General features: G+C 42.2%; 1 protein-coding gene across 2 annotated transcripts in view; it reads left to right on the top strand.

Annotated features, from left to right (window-relative positions):
* The window catches only part of BORCS5 (BLOC-1 related complex subunit 5), a 97,636-nt gene that overhangs the window by 56,203 nt on the left and 19,410 nt on the right, over nt 1–22,023 (top strand). For both annotated transcript variants that reach the window (XM_069585667.1, XM_069585666.1), the window contains exon 3: nt 9,631–9,788. In XM_069585667.1, coding sequence (XP_069441768.1) covers nt 9,631–9,788 — 158 coding nt within the window. The remainder of the gene's footprint in view (nt 1–9,630; nt 9,789–22,023) is intronic.

Genomic DNA, 22,023 nt, shown 5'->3' with positions numbered 1-22,023 from the left:
TTGGGGGATACGGACATTCAGTCTGTATGTAGCACTCTCTCAATGAGGAAGTTCTTTCTTGGCCCTCTGGTAGTTAGAGCCTCTGGTAGAAATGATTAGGAGGGAGCATTCTCTCCACACTGAAAGCTGTGATAGATTGGCTGTTATACTGGGGCTGTCTACACTTGCAGTCTCTTCTGCCACATGGATTAACCGAAACAATAATGGTAGCCATTCTGGGTGGCTGCTTCTCCTGAGTGAGATTGGTGTGCCTCTGAGATGGACATAAAAAGTCCTCAGGGAACCAGTCATGGAGGGCACACTTTTCTGAATACCGCAAAAGAATCGATCACTAACGTACATCATAAGGTCCTGTTTAAATGGGCAGGTGTTTGTAGACCTGAATGCCTTTGGGATCTAGAGTTTAGGTAAATAATACACATGGCTTATGTACTTCTGACTTTGAAATATTCTGTGACCAATAGAGTAAAAAATCCTTGATTTTGTGGGGAGGTGATTTCTTTTTTTTTAATAATCTGTTGCTTAGTTGTACCTTCACAATAGCTGTTGTCAAAGTTACATAGCTTCTGCTTTCTGGTTCTGCAGAAGAAAATGACGCTTGTTATACTATTTCCCAAATTTGAGTGCTATTACTCATAATACTGATTTCTACTCCTGAAAGTAACTAAGTTTTTAAAAGTTAAGGAATTCAGCTTGGTAATAGCATAGGTTAATAGCCATATGGCTCTGTACTATACTTTTAGAAAAACTTTTTTTTCCCACCTGACATTTCAGAAAGAAAAAGATGTCTCAGCAAAAATCTTTTCCAAATTTCTAACCCTGATGGTTTTTCCACTCAACACTTTACAAAGAGAGGTAGGTACAAATGGCAAGTTGCTGTATCTGTGTAATACTCAGACGTGGTCCTCATCCATTCCCCAGAGCCCACTCTTCATTCCTGGGTAAATAGAGTGGTTTCAACAGGATCTTAGGGTATGCCTCAGTATTTACCGTTTGCAAATGTGGAATCTATTAAATCACGTCTTTAGGTCAATAAACATCTACGTTGTGTACATCACTGTGTTAAGCTAAAGAAGAGTTAGAAAGCTGAGGGTAATGGCTGTTCCCTAACACAGTAAGGAAGACATAATTTAGAAACTTTTGTTTAACATGAAAAACTAACCATAAATCGTAAAAGAATAGAATATCAGGGATGAAGTGTCATGATTGCTAATTTTTTAACGGCTTAGGAAAAGACAACGAAAGGATGAAGTATTAATAGATGTGATAAAATGTCAGTGGCTGATTCTAGATCGTATTTGGGTATATAGTTTTTCCTTTCTGTATATTTGAAAATTTATGTAATAAAATATAAAAAAGGAAAAAAAGACAACCATAAAGAGCATTTATAAAACTATACAAAAGATCATTTCAAGGGTATATAGGGTTCATTGTCTGTTACCTAAGCTAAGGGTTTAGGTTATCACTAGAGTTGGTAAGTAAGACTCAAATAGAGGTATAAGCCTAGAGGCCCTCAGAGGCCAGGCAGGTAATGTGAATGAGGGATGCTGGTTGGCTGTGTTCAGGTAGAGGATGACAGAGCAGGAGAGCACATAGTTAAAGCATCAACAATTTTTTAAAATGAACATGTGTTCCAAATAAAAACCTCTTGGAGGGCAGGCAATATATGGTCTCCTGCAAAAGAAAAAAATTTACCATCTCTGAATGTACCCAGCTTTCTGCCTGCTCTCCTCCTTTCATCAGAAGATATAGGGGTGCTTCAGGCATCAGAATGGGGGAGCTGAGTTCCTGACAGTTGAGAACCTGGGAAAACTTTATTCTCATTGCCTGCAGGACCAGCCTGTCCTGTTGGAGCTCTGTAACTTCAGGAGTAGAAAAAGTGGCCCATCTTTTTTTTTTTTTTTTCCTCTTTTTGTCTTGCTCCTTTGGTGTCCTGGAACTGGATTTATGGGCCGATTTTCAGATTCCTGTGAGTCTAAGAAGCACGTTCTGATAATAGACCTGTGTACCTGGGCTTTATTTTTAGGTATTTAGGGGAGGGTGCAGTTGCAGTTTATAAGAGTGATTTCTTTTTCTTTTTTAAATTTTATTTTATTTATTTATTTACTTTTTGGCTATGCAGCATGTGGGATCTTAGTACCCCAACCAGGGATAGAAGCCATACCCCCTTAGAAGTATGGAGTCAACCACCGGACCAGCAGGGAAGTCCCTTCAAGTGTAATTTCTCTGACCTTGGAGTTGCTGAGTGGCTTCCTTTGAACACCTTAGGGTGCCTTCTAGACTTAGCAAACTTTCCCCCCACCTCCCCATTTTTGTAGGAAGAAGGGTCAGGGTTTTGATTAAAGATCCGTCGCTGGTTTGGAGGCTCTCTGTTTCAGCCTCTGGTGCCATGGGCCAGTACTGGCTGGAGCTCTCTTCCCTGCCACTCTTCAGGGCAGGCTCTGGAATCTTCCTCATTCACCTTGGAGGAGCAGGTGCAGGCTGAGAGCAGGCCTCACTCTGAAGTATATATGGGAACACGGAGCAGGGACCCAGAGAAGCCTTTCTCCCCGTGAAGATTTCCTCTCTCTTTTTAAAAATAATTAATTAATTAATTTGGCTGCACCGGATCTTAGTTGCAGCATGTGGGATCTAGTTCTCTGACCAGGGATTGAACCCAGGCCTCTTGCATTGTTAGCCTGAAATCAAAACCACTGGACCACCAGGGAAGTCCCCCATTCTTGATAATTAAACTATTTAAATATGGTAAAGACTATTTAATAACTGCCAATAGCAATTACACAATGAACAGCAAATACTTAAATCTTTACATTTTAGTTCAAAAGCTTGACTGAGATTCCAGCAATTACCACTTACATTTAACTGTCTAAGAGAGTCTTATAAATACAATAGGGGTATAAAATAAGTACTATAGACATTATACATAAATGAAAAAAGTCTTTTTAAAGATATCACCTGAAAAAGCCAAGATACGCTAGAAAAACTTTTACTATATTAATAAGACAATTTGAACATGATAAATTCACCAAGGCAATGTATTTTCTTTATTTTCTATATACCTTTCTTTTATAACTTCATATCCTTGGGAGATTTTTCCATGTGAATATGTACCAGCCTTGGGTTTCCCTAGTGGCTCAGATGGTAAAGAATCTGCCTGCAGTGCAGGAGATATGGGTTCGATGCCTGGGTTTGGAAAATCCCCTGGAGAAGAAGCAGCTACCCACTCCAGTATTCTTGCCTGGAGAATTCCATGGACAGAGGAGCCTGGTGGGCTACAGTCCCTGAGGTCACAAAGAGTTGGACATGACTGAGTGACTAACACACACACGTATAGACCATCTTCATTCTTTTCCGTGGCCATGTAATACCATTTATGGATGTACCTTGATTGATACTGATAGCAAGCTCCCTTGATGGATATTGAGGTATTCTCTTTCCTTTTATTATTATAGTCACTACTACAATGACTAATCATTTAAATAATGATACATCGTTTAGCATGTGTGCTAACGTATAAATTCCTAGTAGAGAAATTGCTGCATTAATGGCTTTATGCATTTATAATTGCATAAATTGATATCTTTACCAAATCATCCTCTGTGATGACATTAGCAGCTTACATACAAGTCAGCAATGCCTGTTTCCTCATAGTTCCACCCACAGAGTTTTTAATCACACTTTTGGATTTTTACCAGTTTGAGAGAAGAATGCACTTCCAGTGAAGTCTTCTTCTCTATTTTTCTTATTATGAGTGAACTTCTGCATCTTATTGTTGTGGCATTGGTATTTACTTTTTTGTGAAATGCCATTCATATCCTTTGTCTGACTTGCTTTTGCTGATTTTTTGCTTGCCAGTTTCTAGGAGCTCTTTATCTAATAGGAAGCTTGCTGTTTATGATACATATAGCAAATATTTCTCGCAGGTTTTTTGTTTTGTTTTAGCTTACCCTGCTTTTTGCCATGAGGAATCTTGATTTTTATCTTTTGGATATATCAATGTTTCCTTTATGGTCTTTGTGTTATCGTGGCCCACTTTTTTTTTTTTTTAAATCCTGGCCCACTTTTGATGGCACAGAATCATTTAATTCCTCTTCTCACAGTTTGTCTTCAATCTTTTTATGACTTCAATCCTAGATTGACAACAAAATGCTCTAGGTGCCTTTCTTCCCAAGTCTGTGTTCCTGGAACTGTACTCTTTGTCAGTAGTGGCGTAGCCATGGATAACTTTGTTAGGAGATTTGAGTGGTCTGAAAAACCCCACATTTTCTCAGGATGGACACTCTAGAAAAATGTTTGGCAGTTACTTATAAAACTGAACATGCAGTTGTCATGCAACCCAGCAATTGTTATTGCTGTCCAGTTGCTCGTGTCTGACTCTTTGCGACCCCATGGATTACAGTACGCCAGGCATCCCTGTCCTTCACCATCTCTAGGAGCTTGCTCAAACTCATGTACATTGAGTCAGTGATGCCATCCCACCTTCTCATCCTCTGTCATCTCCTTCTCCTCCTGTCTTTCCCAGCATCAGGGTCTTTTAAATAAGTTGGCTGTTTGCATCAGGTGGCCAAACTATTGGAGCTTCAGCTTCAGCATCAGTCCTTCCAATGAATATTCAAGACTGATTTCCTTTAGGATTGTCTGGTTTGGTCTCCCTGCAGTCCAAGGGCCTCTCAGGAGTCTTCTCTAGTACTGCAGTTCAAAAGCATCAATTCTGCAGCACTCAGCCATCCTTATGGTCCAAGTCTCACGTCCATACATGACTACTGGAAAAACCATAGTGTTGACTAAACGGACCTTTGTTATCAGAGTAATGTCTCTGCTTTTTAATACTCTGTCTAGTTTTGACGTGGCTTTTCTTCCAAGGAGTAAGTGTCTTTTAATTTCATGGCTGCAGTCACCATCTGCAGTGATTTTGGAGCCCCAGAAAATAGTCTGTCACTGTTTCTACTGTTTCCCCATCTATTTGCCATGAAGTGATGGGACTAGATGCCATGATCTTTGTATTTTGAATGTTGAGTTTTAAGCCAGCTTTTTCACTCTCCTCTTTCACTTTCATCAAGAGGCCCTTTAGTTCTTCTTCACTTTCTGCCATAAGGGTGGTGTCATTTGCATATCAGAGGTTATTGATATTTCTCCTGAGAATCTTGATTCCATTTCGTGCTTCATCCAGCCTGGCATTTCACATGATGTACTCTGCATAGAAGTTAAATAAACAGTGACAATATACAGCCTTGATGTACTCCTTTCTCAATTTTGAACAGGTCCATTGTTCATGTCCAGTTCTATCTGTTGCTTCTTGACCTACATACAGGTTTCGCAGGAGGCAGGTCAGGTGATCTGGTATTCCCATCTCTTTAAACAGTTTTCCACAGTTTGTTGTGACTCCCACAGTCAAAGGTGTTAGTGTAGTCAGTGAAGCAGAAGTAGATGTTTTTCCAGAATTCTCTTGCTTTTTTGATGATTTAACGGATGTTGGCAATTCCACTGGTTCCTGATTCTACTGTCTTTTCTAAATATAGCTTGAACATCTGGAAATTCTTGGTTCATGTACTGTTGAAGCCTGGCTTGGAGAATTTTGCTAACGTGAAGTGAGTGCAATTTTGTGGTAGTTTGAACGTTCTTTGGCATTGACTTTCTTTGGGATTGAAATGAAAACATCTTTTCCAGTCCTGTGGCCACTGCTGAGTTTTCCATATTTTCTGGCATGTTGAGCGCAGCACTTTCACAGCATTGTCTTGTAGGATTTGAAATAGTTCGGTTGGAATTCCATCAACTCCACTAGCTTTGTTTGCAGTGATGCTTCCTAAGACCCACTTGACTTCTCACTCCAAGATGACTAGTCTAGGAGAGTGACCACACCATTATGGTTCTCTGGATCATTTAAGAGTTTTTTTTTGTATAGTTCTTCTGTGTATTCTTGCCACCTCTTCTTAACATCTTCTGCTTCTGTTAGGTCCACACCATTTCTGTCCTTTATTGTGCCTATCTTTGGATGAAATGTTCCCTTGGTATCTCTGATTTTCTTGAAGAGATCTCTAGTCTTTCCCATTCTGTTGTTTTCCTCTATTTCTTTACGTTGTTCACAGGAAGGCTTTCTTACGTCTCCTTGCTATTCTTTGGAATGCTGCATTCAGATGGGTATATCTTTCCTTTTCTCCTCTTCCTTTCACTTCTCTTTTCTCAGCTATTTGTAAGGCCTCATCAGACAACCAGTTAGCCTTTTTGCATTTCTTCTTGCAGATGATTTTGACCACCACCTTCTGTACAGTGTTATGAACCTCTGTTCATAGTTCTTCAGGCACTCTGTCTATCAGATCTAATCCCTTGAATCTATTTCTCACTTCTACTGTATAAGTGTAAGGGATTTGATTTAGGTTATACCTGAATGGTCTAGTGGTTTTCCCTACTTTCTTCAATTTAAGTCTGAATTTTGCAATAAGGCGTTCATGATCTGAGCCACAGTCAGCTCCCTGTCTTGTCTTTGCTGACTGTACCCTTTGTTTTGTTTTGCAGTTGTACTCTTGGGCATTCATCCCGGAGAAATGAAAATCTATGTTTACAGAAAAACCCGTATGGCGACTGTCCATAGCATCTTTGTTTTGTCATAGCCCCAAACTGGAAACAACCCAAATGTCCTTCAACAGGTGAATAGTTAACCAAACTCTGGGTGATACATACCATGGAGGACTACTCAGAAATTAAAGTGAACAAACTACTGATACATGCAACAAGTAAATGAATCTCTGAGGGATTATGTTAAGTGAAAAAAGTCAATCTCAAACGGTTACATTTTGGATTTTTCCCTTTTTGAACATTTTTGAAATGGCAAAATTTTAGAAATGGTGAACAGATTAGTGTTTGTTGGAGCTGAGGATAGAAGAGGGGTAGTTGTGGTTATAAAAAGCAACAGAACTTGTGGTGTTGGAATGGCTCCATATCTGACTGTGGTAGTGATACCCAAACCTACGCATACGAAAAAACTGTACAGAGCTAAACACACGTCCAGGTAAAGTGGGGATATCTGAGCAGATCAGTGGGTCCTACCCATGTCAGTGTCCTGACTGTGATACTGTATGATAGCTTTGCAGAATGTTGCCTTTGGGAGAAGCTAGGTAAAGGAATACACAAGATCTTGTACACAGGATCTCAATAAAAACTTCAGATCTAAAACATAAATCCTTATTGCTGCCAAAGTCAGCCCTGTCAAAAGCTCCTAGGGGGAGGCAGGCTCTGAGGAACTCCAGGCTGTCCCGTGCCAGGGTCGGCAGTGGAGGTGGGGGAGCAGGGCCCTGCGGGGTGCAGCGCGCACTCTGCTGTCAGGCCAGAGGAGGAGCTGAGAGAATTCTCTGGAACAGCTCCATCGGGTCAGCCAGCCTCCATCTTCTTTAGGGGATGAAGAACTTGGCTTACACCCCAGTTCCTCAGAACCAGTGGAGGTTTGACATTGGTGGTTGGGAGGCAGCAGTGGGGAAGGCTTCCCAAGACAAGCTTGGGTGCGCGAGTCCATGCTGACAGTGCCCAGTGCGTGTGCTTGTCATGTTTATTTCGGATCTGCGCTGTGCCATTGGCTCTGGTGTGAGTGTACCACTCTGGGAGTGGAAGGGTGTCCGTGAGATCCCCAGGCTCCCAGTAGGAATTCTCAGAGGTCAAAACCACTTTCACAGTAATACTTAGATGATTGTTAATTACTCACATCCTCTTACAAAAGTGTACAGAAGAGTTTTTCAGAGGCTTCATGATGTAAAACAGCAACATATTAAATGCAGAAGCAGGTCTGAGACTCTAGCTGTTTGCTATGAAGCCAAGACAGTGAAAAGACTAACAAAAATGTAAATGAATGCCACTCTTCTCACTTCTTTGTTTGAGAAAGTAGTTATATCCTTTAAAATATGTTATTTACATTAACACATATGGGGCTATTATTATTAATTTTTTAATTTTAACTGGAGGCTAATTACTTTACAGTACTGTAGTGGTTTTTGCCATACATTGATGTGAATTAGCCATGGGTGGACATGGGTCCCGCATCCTGAAACCCCCCTCCCAGCTCCCTCCCCATCCCATCCCTCAGGGTGTCCTGGTGCACTGACTTTGAGTGCCCTGTTTCATGCATCGAACTTGGACTGGTGCTCTGTTCACGTATGTTAATATACATGTTTCAGTGCTATTCTCTCAAATCATCCTACCCTCGCCTTCTCCCATAGAGTCCGAAAGTCTGTTCTTTATATTTGTGTCTCTTTTGCTGTCTTGCATATAGGGTCATCATTACCATCTTTCTAAATTCCATATATATGCATTAATATACTGTATTGGTGTTTTTTCTTTCTGACTTACTTCACTCTGTATAATAGGCTCCAGTTTCATCTACCTCATTAGAACTGATTCAAATGCATTCTTTTTAATAGCTGAGTAATATTATTTTTAAAAATGATAACTGTTCAGGAGTTTTCTGTTTTTTTTTTTTTTCCATTTTTTAATCGGAGGACATTTGCTTTACAATGTTGTGTTGGTTTCTGCCATACAGCAACATGGATCAGCCATAGGTATACATATGTCCCCTCCCTCTTTTCTCCCACCCCATCCCACCCCTCTGGGTTGTCACAGAGCACCAGATTGAGCTCCCTGAGTTACACCAGCAACTTCTAACTGGCTATCTGTTTTACATACGGTAATGCATATGTTTCAGTGCTACTCTCGATTCTCACCTTCTCCTCCCTCTGCTCAGTTTTAATTTTTAACAGCTTTGAATATTGCTTTAAACTACATACACAAGTGCTTTGGGGTCCTTGATAATTTCTGGGAGGATCAAAGTGTCCTGACACCAAAGTTTGTGAACCTTTGAGTTGGAAGGAAGCACTTGATCAGAAATCAGGGGACTTGAGTTCTGGTCAGGACTTTGTTGTGTGACCCTTAGTATGTCATTTAAGCTCTTTAACTGATATTTCGTGTTTTGTAAATGCTGATAATTATCCTGGTCTATATACCTTAAAGAAAGGTAAGGTAATTCTGTGTGAAAGGCTTTGAAAAATAATATCCTGTTCAAATTTAAGGGAATTTAATAGTTATCCAGCTAAACTGATGTTGGAAGAAAATGTAAAGGATGAGGCTCATGGCATGTTAGTGGACATCTTGCTCAGGTTTTAAATGTCTTCATGTTTGTATTTCCTCCTAACAGTTTCCTTATATATATTTTCTTCTGTTTCTCAGACAACCGTTTTAAAGTTCTTTTGGTCAAGAAGGGATTTATATTCTTAATATCTTAAAGTAGTGCCATAATGTCAGGTGCTGTGTCTTATAGAAACCACTTACTGTGTGACTTTAGGTAAGTTACTTAACCTCTCTGTATCTTGGGTTCCTCACTTGTAAAATGCAGCTAATGGTCATTTACTTTCCTGGGCAATTATAAGTCTGAAAAATAATGCCCAGGAGGCACTTTGCCAAGTGCTTGGTTCCTACTAGACACTCCGTAAATGATAGTTGCTGTGATTGTCACTAGCACATGACAATAGATGCAAGGTTAAGTTTAAACCTCTTACTCTATCTTCCGTGAACTTGTTATTAAACTACTTTATTCACAAGTTTACTAGTAATTTTCATTTCATTTTTTTTTTCTTTTTTTCTGCTTTGAAGGGCTGTTGAGTGGCCAGACTTCCCCAACAAACGCCAAACTGGAGAAACTGGACTCCCAGCAAGTGCTGCAGCTCTGTCTCCGCTACCAGGACCACCTCCATCAGTGCGCCGAGGCCGTGGCTTTCGACCAGAACGCTTTGGTGAAACGAATCAAAGAGGTAATGGATCGCGAGAAAGTAGCATGGCTGACTCAGTCTTGTGATTCCCTGTGACTCCTGGGTCCTCTTCTCCTGGGGTGTAGCACCACTGACCCCAGTTTTTTGGGAGGTAGTCGTTTTCTGTTTCGATGTCTTGACATTTGTCCCCATGACTTTGGGAACATTGTCTTTCCCAGCAGTACAATGTGGTGATAGAAAAGAGTGATCTGTGGAGTAGACTAACCTGAAGTTTGAATCCTGGTTCTCCATTTATTTGCTTGGGAAGGTTACCTCCCTTCTCTTCGACTCAGTTTCCTCATAAGCAAAATGGGTCTAATAGTAATAACCTTCCAGAAGGGTTGAGTGAAGATTACATTGCTCAGTACGTGTTAACTGTTGTTAGTATGTGTGAAGTCCTGCCATACTAATTTGCTTTGACTGACACTTCAGCTCTTTCCTGTGTGTAGTTTATATTTTATATACTGATACTGAGAACTGATACTCCAGTTGAGTATCAGTTCTTTGGGAGCAAAGCATCTGACATCGTCCTCAATTATATTTTTCACTGTGTCAGCAGGAAGAGCTCAGTGATTCTTATTGGTTAGATAAAAACAGTTGTGCCTACTTAACCCACAGGGTTTTTGTGAAGAAAGACACAAGATAATTCACGTGAAAGTACTTAGTAAATGAAAGAGTGTGTGGTACAAATGTTAAGTAATTATGAATAACAATAAGTGGATTCTTCTTTCAAACATTTAAATATATCATAGACTGGGCCAGCACATCACACAGCTCTGGGAGCACCAAGGTATAAGTAAGTATGTTTACAAAAATTTTCAATCAAGAAGGAATTTCTCTTCTGATACCTTGAAGTGATGTCATATAAAGAAAAGGTAAGAAGCTGTAACTTGGAGAAACCACCTGTGTGAATGGCATTTCCTGGCATTTACCAAATTGGTCCTGGTCATTGATTCTGGCAGGAGAAGATGGACAGGAGGAAACACACAGGGAGAAAGTGGAGAATCACTGCAGATTAATGATCAGTTAGTAACAGAAGCACTGCATCCTTGAGGGGACAGAGTAGTCGTTAGCTCTGCTAATAGATGTAAATGTGCCGACACCTCCATTATTTTACTATTTACTCTCCATGGAATGTTGTGTGCATGTATGCTTTTCTTATGGACTGATGACTTTTATATGGAAAAGTATTAAATATGACCTTTTTTATTGATCAGCATGCATGTGGCCTTTTCGATATTAAACTTATTTTACTACATTATGGTCGGTAGAACTTGGAAGTTCCAAACAGGACTATGCATTAGAATCACTTGGATTTTTTTGTTTTAGTGTTGAATTCTCTCCTCTCCAGTAGGCCTAGCATGTGGTCTGTGAATCATTATCTTAATCAACTTATTGAATGATACGAACGTGATTCTCCATTACATGGGATTTGGGAACCACTCATCTAGAGCATTATTTTCCAAGATAAGTTCTGTAAAACTGGTTCCATACAAACAAGGCCAGACTTCTTGCATATTTTATTACCATCCTCAGAAAGTCCCAATACATCAGTTCAGTTCAGTTCAGTTCAGTCCCTCGACTCTTTGCGACCCCATGAATCGCAGCACGCTTCCCTGTCCATCACCAGCTCCCGGAGTTCACTCAGACTCACATCCATCAAGTCAGTGATGCCATCCAGCCATCTCATCCTCAGTCATCCCCTTCTCCTCCTGCCCCCAATCCCTCCCAGCATCAGAGACTTTTCCAACGAGTCAACTCTTCACATGAGGTGGCCAAAGTACTGGAGCTTCAGCTTTAGCATCATTCCTTCCAAAGAAATCCCAGGGCTGATCTCCTTCAGAATGGACTGGTTGGGTCTCCTTGCAGTCCAAGGGACTCTCAAGAGTCTTCTCTAACACCACAGTTCAAAAGCATCAATTCTTTGGCACTCAGCCTTATTCACAGTCCAACTCTCACATCCATACATGACTACTGGAAAAACCATAGCCTTGACTAGACGGACCTTAGTCGGCAAAGTAATGTCTCTGCTTTTGAATATGCTAACTAGGTTGGTCGTAACTTTTCTTCCAAGGAGTAAGCGTCTTTTAATTTCATGGAGGCAGTCACCATCTGCAGTGATTTTGGAGCCCCCCAAAATAAAGTCTGACACTGTTTCCACTGTTTCCCCATCTATTTCCCATGAAGTGATGGGACCGGATGCCATGATCTTCGTTTTCTGAATGTTGAGCTTTAAGCCAACTTTTTCACTCTCCTCTTTCACTTTCATCAAGAGGTTTTTTTAGTTCCTCTTCACTTTCTGCCATAAGGGTGGTGTCATCTGCATATCTGAGGATTGATATTTCTCCCAGCAATCTTGATTCCAGCTTGTGTTTCTTCCAGTCCAGCGTTTCTCATGATGTACTTGGCATATAAGTTAAATAAGCAGGGTGACAGTATACAGCCTTGACGTACTCCTTTTCCTATTTGGAACCAGTCTGTTGTTCCATGTCCAGTTCTAACTGTTGCTTCCTGGCCTGCATACAGATTTCTCAAGAGGCAGGTTAGGTGGTCTGGTATTCCCATCTCTTTCAGAATTTTCCACAGTTTCTTGTGATCCACACAGTCAAAGGCTTTGGCATAGTCAATAAAGCAGAAATCGATGTTTTTCTGGAACTCTTGCTTTTTCCGTGATCCAGCAGATGTTGGCAATTTGATCTCTGGTTCCTCTGCCTTTTCTAAAACCAGCTTGAACATCAGGGAGTTCATGGTTCATGTATTGCTGAAGCCTAGCTTGGAGAATTTTGAGCATTACTTTACTAGCATGTGAGATGAGTGCAATTGTGTGGTAGTTTGAGCATTCTTTGGCATTGCCTTTCTTTGGGATTGGAATGAAAACTGACCTTTTCCAGTCCTGTGGCCACTGCTGAGTTTTCCAAATTTGCTGGCGTATTGAGGGCAGCACTTTCACAGCATCATCTTTCAGGATTTGAAACAGATCATCTGGAATTCCATCACCTCCACTAGCTTTGTTCGTAGTGATGCTTTCTAGGGCCCACTTGACTTCATATTCCAAGATGTCTGGTTCTAGATGAGTGATCACACCATCGTGATTATCCGGGTCGTGAAGATCCTTTTTGTACAGTTCTTCTGTGTATTCTTGCTATCTCTTCTTAATATCTTCTGCTTCTGTTAGGTCCATACCATTTCTGTCTTTTATTGAGCCCATCTTTGCATGAAGTGTTCCTTTGGTATCTCTAATTTTCTTGAAGAGATCGCTAGTCTTTCCCATTCTGCTGTTTTCCTCTATTTCTTTGCATTGATCGCTGAAGAAGGCTTTCTTATCTCTCCTTGCTATTCTTTGGAACTCTGCATTCAGATGCTTATCTTTCCTTTTCTCCTTGGCTTTTCGCTTCTCTTCTTTTCACAGCTATTTGTAAGGCTTCCCCAGACAGCCATGTTGCTTTTTTGCAATTCTTTTCCATGGGGATGGTCTTGATCCCTGTCTCCTGTACAATGTCATGAACCTCCATCCATAGTTCATCAGGCACTCTATATGTCAGATCTAGGCCCTTAAATCTATTTCTCACTTCCACTGTATAATCATAAGGGATTTGATTTAGGTCATACCTGAATGGTCTAGTGGTTTTACCTACTTTCTTTAATTTCAGTCTGAATTTGGTAATAAGGAGTTTATGATCTGAGCCAGTCAGCTCCTGGTCTTGTTTTTGTTGACTGTATAGAGCTTCTCCATCTTTGGCTGCAAAGAATATAATCAGTCTGATTTCAGTGTTGACCATCTGGTGATGTCCATGTGTAGAGTCTTCCCCTGTGTTGTTGAAAGAGGGTGTTTGCTATGACCAGTGCGTTATCTTGGCAAAACTCTATTAGTCTTTGACCTGCTTCATTCCGCATTCCAAGGCCAAATTTGCCTGTTACGCCGGATGTTTCTTGACTTCCTACTTTTGCATTCCAGTCCCCTATAATGAAAAGGACATCTTTTGGGGTGTTAGTTCTAAAAGGTCTTGTAGGTCTTCATAGAACCGTTCAACTTCAGCTTCTTCAGCATTACTGGTTGGGGCATAGACTTGGATTACTGTGATATTGAATGGTTTGCCTTGGAAACAGAGATCATTCTGTCATGTTTGAGATTGCATCCAAGTACTGCATTTTGGACTCTTGTTGACCATGATGGCTACTCCATTTCTTCTGAGGGATTCCTGCCTGCAGTAGTAGATATAATGGTCATCTGAGTTAAATTCACCCATTCCAGTCCATTTTAGTTCGCTGATTCCTAGAATGTCCACGTTCACTCTTGCCATCTCCTGTTTGACCACTTCCAATTTGCCTTGATTCATGGACCTGACATTCCAGGTTCCTATGCAATATTGCTCTTTACAGCATTGGACCTTGCTTCTATCACCAGTCACATCCACAACTGGATATTGTTTTTGCTTTGGCTCCATCCCTTTCCAGTGCATATTATCTTATTAAAAGTTCTTAGCAATGTTACAGTAAAGAACATAAGCACTTTTCAAACTTATTTGATTTTGGAACCCTTATCTTGGGTAGCATCTGTTAACATCTTATATGATTAGTCTTTTTTTTTTAAAGTTGATCTTTAGCATCTTCACAGTACACATACCCTCTGATTTCTCTCTCTCTCTCTCAAAACAACAAGAGTATTTATTTGGTTGCGTTGGGTCTAAGTTGCATCTTGGAGGATCTTCATTCCGGCATGAAGGCTCCTCACTGCAGCATGTGGGCCCAATTGCCCTGCATGATAATGGGATTTTAGTACCTTGACCAAGGATTGAACCTGAGTCTCCTCTATTGGAAGGCAAATTCTTAACCACCAGACCACCAGGGAAGTCCCAGGAGTGTGTTTTTTAGAGCCACCTTTGGGAAGTGCTTCTGTAGACGTAAGACCTTACCATTTTTGACTGTGTTAGAAATTAACTATGTCATTAATTTTCAGATTTTAGAATAAATCAACATTTTACTGTTTCCTGTCTTCTTTTTGATAGGGTCCTCTACTCCATACCTGTCGCTTCATGGTTTAGGAAAATATGGTACGGAAAGATTAAGTGACTAGCTCACTGTCAAAGATCCGGGCAGAGTATTTTGTAGTTGATAGTACCAGACAGACAGAGTTCATTATACCACACTCTCAACTCCAGAGTGGTTTCTTGGGCCCGAGTGAGTGTTAGAATCACCTGGGAATTTTCACTCCAGTATATATGGTGGAAACCTTTACACAGACACTGAAGCAGACAAATACTGGGGCCTTTCCTCTCCTCACTGCTACTGTCCTGTCCTGTCCGGCTACTACAGGCATCAACTTGTGAAGACCTCTGTTTCATCCACATCCCCACTCACTCCCTTCCACCTCCCCAACTGGTCTCTTTTGCAGAAAATCTCAGGCATATTATTTCATTCATGAATATTTAAGCGTATATGTCTTTAAAAATAGAGGACCCCTTTAAAAAACTGTTTAATTTGAATTACTTTCAGACTTAGAGAACAGTTCAAAACATAATTCAGAGGATCCCTTATATGCCTCTCATTATTTTGTCTAAAGCGAGCATCTTACAAAGCCTTAGTACAATGACAAAACCAGGAAATTCACATTGGTACAATACCATTAACTAAATAGAGATTTTTTTTTAAAACCAGTTTTTCCATTGACAAAAACTCCTTTTTGAAAACACAGCCAGAGTACCATTATCATACTTAAAATATCACCTTCATTCATGCAGTATAGCTGAGATGCTTTTAAATGACATGTTGATTTCACTCCAAACCAGTTAGATGGAAACTTCTGAAGGGAGGTGGGTAGGGGAGGGAGAAAGCCAGGCCCTGGTGTTCATGAACACCCTCTGGATAATTCTCACAAGTACCCAGGGTTGAGCACCAGTGCTGTGGAGCGTTCATTAAAAACAGTTAAACTAAGTTTAAAATTCTGTGTTTGAGGAGCCTTGGAATTCACTTTGAGCCATCAGTAGTGGCCAGAATTGTTGCCAAGCAGAGAGAGCAGGACCGGTACAAGCAGTGCCTCATTAGCTCTCTCAGGGCCAGAGAGGTGAGCACAGTTTGCAGGTTTTCAGCAGAGACGTGTCCTCTCTCTTGGTGCAAACTCCTGAAACACACGTGTCTGTGTGCACTCACTTCAAACCCCAGGGTTGAAATTAGTCACTTCCAAAGGAATAAAGCAGAGGATGTCGTTTTGATCAAACACCAGCTCGCTTGTATTATTCCAGATGTTTCCTGGAAATTGGGTTGCAAGTGTAAGGAAGTAACATAATGCTACATGCATGGAAAAGTCAAGGAACCTAATAACCGTGGAGAATGTGTATTAGTGGAAGTAGAACCTGGATCAGCCAGAAGCTCTGAAAGCTGCAGCACTTGGGATCACTTCCGTTTGGCTCAGAGGGAAATGTGGCTGTAACCGTTGCTGATTCAGAGAGAAGAAAACCAAGAAGCTAGCCGGGCTTTCCTATTACTAAATTTGGATGATGCTCTTGAATAAAAAGTTGATGGGAATTTGTTTTATCAGAGAGGAGTGAAAGCTAGGGGTGTCTTCCTTCACACCAGAGAGTCTTGTCCATTGACCACTAGTTTCCCTAGTAGCTTCAGGATGACCCTCAGCCAGCCAGCCAGCCAGCATGGCCAAGCAGCTATTGTCAACTGACCTAGAGTGAGGGGCTTTAAGGGTGATGGAGAAGCGTAATATGGTCCCTGTTCGCTGAGAGCTTCATTTAGGTGAGGGAACGAAGATGAAAGATTGGTGCCATCGATGTGGAGTACTCAATTGTGGTTTACAGCCGAAGGCCTGGAGAGTTCAAGATTCTAATATTCTGGATTGGGTGAGGCTAAAGTCACGTCTTCTAGGAAAACTGGGATTTGGGAAATGAATGGAGAGAGGGGAGTGTTGCCAGCTATGGGACCAGCTGAGAGTCTCAGAAGAAGATTAACCTTGGGGCTTCAGGGGGACAGTGGAGAAACTAAACTTGTTCCAGGAAATCTCTCCAGTAAGAAGCAGGTGTCAGAACTGGAAGGATCTGAGAGAGCTTCTGGTCCAAGGCCCTTGTTACGCAGATGCAGAAATTGATACTATGGAATTAAAAGTGGATGAAAATCAAATGAAATTTGGGGTTTTGGGTTTTTTTTTTTTGTGGGTAGTACATTAGAACAGGCTAGTGGGTTGAGGGTGAAGAGTTAGGAGAGAAGAGGTGGATAAAGGATACAAGGTGAATTCTGAGAGTGAGGCCCCTGAGGTAGCAAGAGCCCTGGGGGCATTTGTTTTGAAAGAACGGGGGGCGGGGGGGGGGGGACTAGGCAGGTTTTTAAAAAGAGGGCGCGGGCACAGACCAGCCACACCTGAGGAGCCTGTGTATTTTTTCTGAAGGAGAGGGTTTGTTGAGAGTGACTGTTGAGGAGGAGCACAGCTGTGAATCCAGGAGTTACTGAGGGCTCAGCAGAGGTGGGAAGAACTCGGGCCTTGATTTTGTGAGTAGTTCTGTGTGATGGTTCTAAGTGCGAACTGCAGAGCCTCATTCCTGCGTTCAGACGCTGCCACTGCCTTTAATGAGCTGTGTGACCTCGAGCAAGTTACTTGATTCTTCTTATTTTTAAATTTGGCTGTGCCCAGTTGAGACATGTCTCTTAGTTGAGACATGTGGTATCTGTAGTTGTGACATGCAGACTCTCAGCTCTGACACGTGCATGAGATCTAGTTCCCCAACCACGGATGGTTTTCCCCTTGCACGGCGAGTGCGGAATCTTGGCCGCTGGACCACCAGGGAAGTCCTGCGACTTGATTCTTCTAAGCCTGTTTCCTCTTCTGTTACGTGAGTATAAAAGTAGTAGTCTGCCTCAGAAAGATTCTGGTGAGGGTTAAATGAGTTACTCTGTGTAGAGTGTGGGACCGTGTCTGCCATATAATAAACACTGTGGTATTAGCTCTTGTTATTGTTTTGAATAAAAAAAATGACTAATAGAAAAAAAATAACAACAGAAAATAATGACTGAGAGAGAAAAGCCTAACCTTACTGCTCTGAATTGGCCTGTGTGAACTTTCCTGATACCAGCAGCAGCCTAAATATTGACTCATCTTAAATTACTATCAACAACCTGAATATCACAAAGAACTACACAGAGGCACAGCTGATCATTTTTAACCCGGTCTGCAAGCCCTGCCTGATTTCCTTCATGCCACAGACATGTGCTGTCTGGAGTCTTTGTAGTTAATTTAACTGTTTATTCTGCTCTGTAAAACACAAACCGGTGCCTGTGGAGCGTGGACCATGGGAAATGTGAAGCTGGACGTGGCACGTGAGTGGTCCTCGGCCTCTAAGCTGTGACTATCTCGCCTCTGATCGTTCCAGTGATTTCTGTTGGTATCTCATCATTTCTAGTTAAGGATTCAGGTTGGCAGGCAGACACTTTCAGTTTTAGGTCACATCTTCCATTGAAATCGGGGTTACTGAAAGGTAAGGAAGAAAGGAACGTGCATCCCCCTAATGTAAGGGCTTTCCGCAGGGGCCGGGGTCGTGGGGAGGAAGGCCAGTGGCAAAGACCTGGAAGGAACCCCAAGGAAGATATAGTTGAGACAGCTGAGTGGCTCACAGTCACTGACCTGGATCTTGTTTCTGCCCCAGTCTAGTTGCTGTCAGTGAGGGAATGTGTTCATGGTTTAGAATACCTTCCTAGCTGAGCTGAAGCTACTAGGTTAACTTTGTTACAGTTTCTGTGTACTTGCTTGCTTCTGGTAGCCTCGGTGTGTTTCATTGTTACCTGTGTTGAAAGCATGCTCTCTTAACATTAATCCAAATGAAGCATTTTCAGATGGACACTTAGGCCACATGATTAGGTGGGATTATAAAGACACCCTCAGATTTCTCTAATTCAGCCCTTTCATGGCACACTGAAAACCGAGGGTCCCTGAGTTTACTGGGGATTTGTCCAAGCTTTTTCTCCAAGTTAATAACTAAGACAATAGAAGATGAATCTTTCTGATTTCCCCTCCTCTTTTTTTGTTTTACCCTACTACTTACATTCCACTTCCACAGAACTTTATCATTGGGTTTTTATTCCTTTTTCATGCTGTAGGCTCTCAACTAGTGTTGGAAGGAATGAGCTCCTGTTCTTGGGCAGGGATTTCTTTCAGTTGACAATACTGTAATGTTTGAGACCCAGCTGGAGCCATTTTCCAAGTATTTGACCTGACTTCCTGTACCATGTTTCCTCCCATGGGGCTGGCGGAGAGGCTGACCAAGGTTAAGTGAGTTTCTCACAGTTTGCACAGAGAATCCATGTCCGAATTGGTGTTAGCATTCACTCTGAGCCCCTTCAGCAAGAAGCCTGCCTCGTGTGAGCCGTTGGCCAGGTGAGGATATTACCCTTTGCCTGCCACCTTGAACCAAATGTCCCCCCAATGACAACACTGTTAGATTCCTGTTGCTGCTTTTAAACATATCCTGGCATTGGTCACTGCTTGCTCGACTTCACATTATAAAATGGGTTTGGCAGCATTGGTTAAAGCTATAAATTTTGACAAGAGCATTGAAATGTTGGGTTTCTTTTTGCTGAAAGGCTGAGGGCGAGGCATTTCTGGAACGTTCCAGATTTCCTTTCTGTCTGACAAGCTACCCTAGTGTGAATTTCAGGTTGAGCCCTTGGGACAGAGTTGTGCCCCCTTCTTGTCCTTTGGGCAGCCTTTCTCACCAGTAAGAAACACAGCTGGTCCCCTGCATGGCAGGAAATCCAGCTAAGGGATTGGGCACATTCTGGTGTATCTGGCTGTAAGGGACGCTGTACAGCACTTCCTCAGACCTGGCCCCTTACTTCCTCTGCACCAGCGCTGGCCTGCCAAAAGGCAGAAATCCTGGACGAAAGCCCAATCGAGTTTATTACTCGCCTCTTGGAAATGTGGGCCTGTGTGCTTTGGCGAGGCCCGAGCAAAACCCAATTATGCGACTGCTTTGAGATTCCCCTCCATTCAGGCTCTGGATCCTGATGTGAAGCATGTGTGAGCAGCAGCCCTGTTTGCGTCCAGGTCAGCGGCCCTAGTCGTGCCCCTGGACAGCCGGCTCGGCCAGCTTTCCTAGCACAGGCCTCACAGGCCAGGCACTGGAGCCCCACTCCACTCTCTCCCCCAGCTCGTGTTCCAGCCTGTGAGGATGGGTGGTATTGGAGGCCCCTCAGCCGCCTCTCTCGTGAGGAAAGCCAGAGGAACTGCAGTCTGTAAGCCAGCAGGTGAGCAGTATTCCGGGCACATGGTAACAGAACTGGAAGTAGGACCAGGGAAAGACAGTCCCTTCCTGTGCCTCTTTCATGAAGAAAAATACGGAAGTGTAACACATTATTGGCCAGAGATGTATAAATAGGTCTTTTGTTACCCAAACATTACTGACTGGAGACTTTCAGTCTTCACTTGCAAAATAAATCATCAGCCACAGGCATTAGCTTCTGCAAAAATCTCCTGATCAATAATGTGTTAATACATTTGAATGTTGCTGCGATGCTCAGCACATGACTGGCACATGGTAGACATTTAATAAATGCTTGTTAAAGGAACAAGTTAGTATATTCTTCACCTGTGTCAATGTCTTTGTCATAGTGACTGATAAGCTTTCTGATTATGTTACAGAAAATAAAGGTTATGAGAGTTCTGTTAGGTAAATGTCCTGATGGCTCAGTGGGGTAAAGAACCCGCCTGCCAGTGCAGGAGACATGGGAGATGTGAATTCGATCCCTGAGTCAGGAAGATCCCCTGGAGGAGGGAGTGGCAGCCTACGCCAGTATTCTTGCCTGGAAAATCCCATGGAGAGACGAGCCTGGAAGGCTCCAGTCCAAAGGGTCACAAAGAGACGACACGACTGAGTGATTAAGCACACAGCACACGCATTAGGTAAATGTAGGCTAGACTGCAGCTATAAATAGACTCAAGAATGTGTAATGGCTCAAATGCCGCTGAAGTTTATTTTTTGCTCGTATTCAGGGTGGATGTTTCTGATTAGCAGGTGACTCCTCCATTGAGTGAGGAATTCAAGGCTTCTCCCATTTTATGGCCCTGCCATATCCAAAGGCCACATTGCTGATAGCATTCCAGTTGGCAGGAGGGGAAAACAGTGGAGTAGCACAGATGCGAGGTTCTCCTGGATCAGACTTGGAAATGTTGCAGGTCACTCTGGCTGGAACTCAGTCACATGGCCACAGCCAACTCCAGAGGAGGCTGGGAAATGTAGTCTGTCGTGTGCCCAGGGTGGTTTGGTTGACTTTTGACTGTGCTGGGTCTTTGTTGCTGTGTGAGCTTTTCTTTCATTGCAGTGAGCGGGGGATGCTCTTCTTTGCTGTGTGCGGGCTTCTCGATGCAGTGGCTTCTCTTGTTCCAGATCACAGGCTCCAGAGCGCTCGGGCTTGAGTAGCTGCAGTTCCTGGGCTCTGGAGCACAGGCTTAATAGTTGCGGTGCATGGGCTTAGTTGCTCTTTGGCGTGTGGGATCTTCCCAGACCAGGGATTGAACCCATGTCTCCTGCACTAGCAGGTGGATTCTTTACCACTGAGCCACCAGGGAAGCCCCTCTTTGCCATCTTTGAACTTATAATTCTAAAATGCATCTTCATTCTGACTTTGAGACTCACAGGGGTTGGTGCAAGGCCCTGAGGTCCCAAGAAAATTTCACTTGATTTAGGTCCTCCTGTCAGTGAAAATCAAGTGATATTAAGCAGTTAAATCATTAAGTGGAAAAAATTAATATACATTATATAGTTAATAGGATTTCAGATATGTTAAATCTCTTTTTTAAAAAGATTAAAAGGAAATATGACCGTTGGCCATGGTTGCTAACTTTAGTGATGAGATGACCAGTATTTGCTTTTAGCCTGGTTCAGTTTGTTTTCCTTTTTAATAAATCTCTATCTTGAACGTGCATTTTTTTCCCCCGAGTTAGAGTAATTCTCTTCTCTCTTTCTCATTTATATGAGCCTTATTAGGGTTCTGTCTCCTTGGCTGCTGCTTTTTCACTCACTGTGATAGAATATGCTTTTCAGAATGTTCTATGCATGTACCTCTACATGTTCATTTCATTTCTGAACTCATTCAGCTCTGAGCCAGGCTCTGCTCCAGGTGGTAAGGATGTATCGCTGAACAAAAGAGACAGACTCCCTTCCTCATAGACCTGAATGTTCCATTGAGGAAACAGATAATAAACAAGATGAAAAAAGTAGTTTTACGTATCACATGTAAGAAAAATGCC

The sequence above is a fragment of the Ovis canadensis genome, chromosome 3 (assembly GCF_042477335.2).
Source record: "Ovis canadensis isolate MfBH-ARS-UI-01 breed Bighorn chromosome 3, ARS-UI_OviCan_v2, whole genome shotgun sequence".
Classification (NCBI taxonomy): domain Eukaryota; kingdom Metazoa; phylum Chordata; class Mammalia; order Artiodactyla; family Bovidae; genus Ovis; species Ovis canadensis.
Note: the sequence above shows the minus strand (reverse complement) of the source record. Positions and strands in the feature narration are given on the sequence as shown.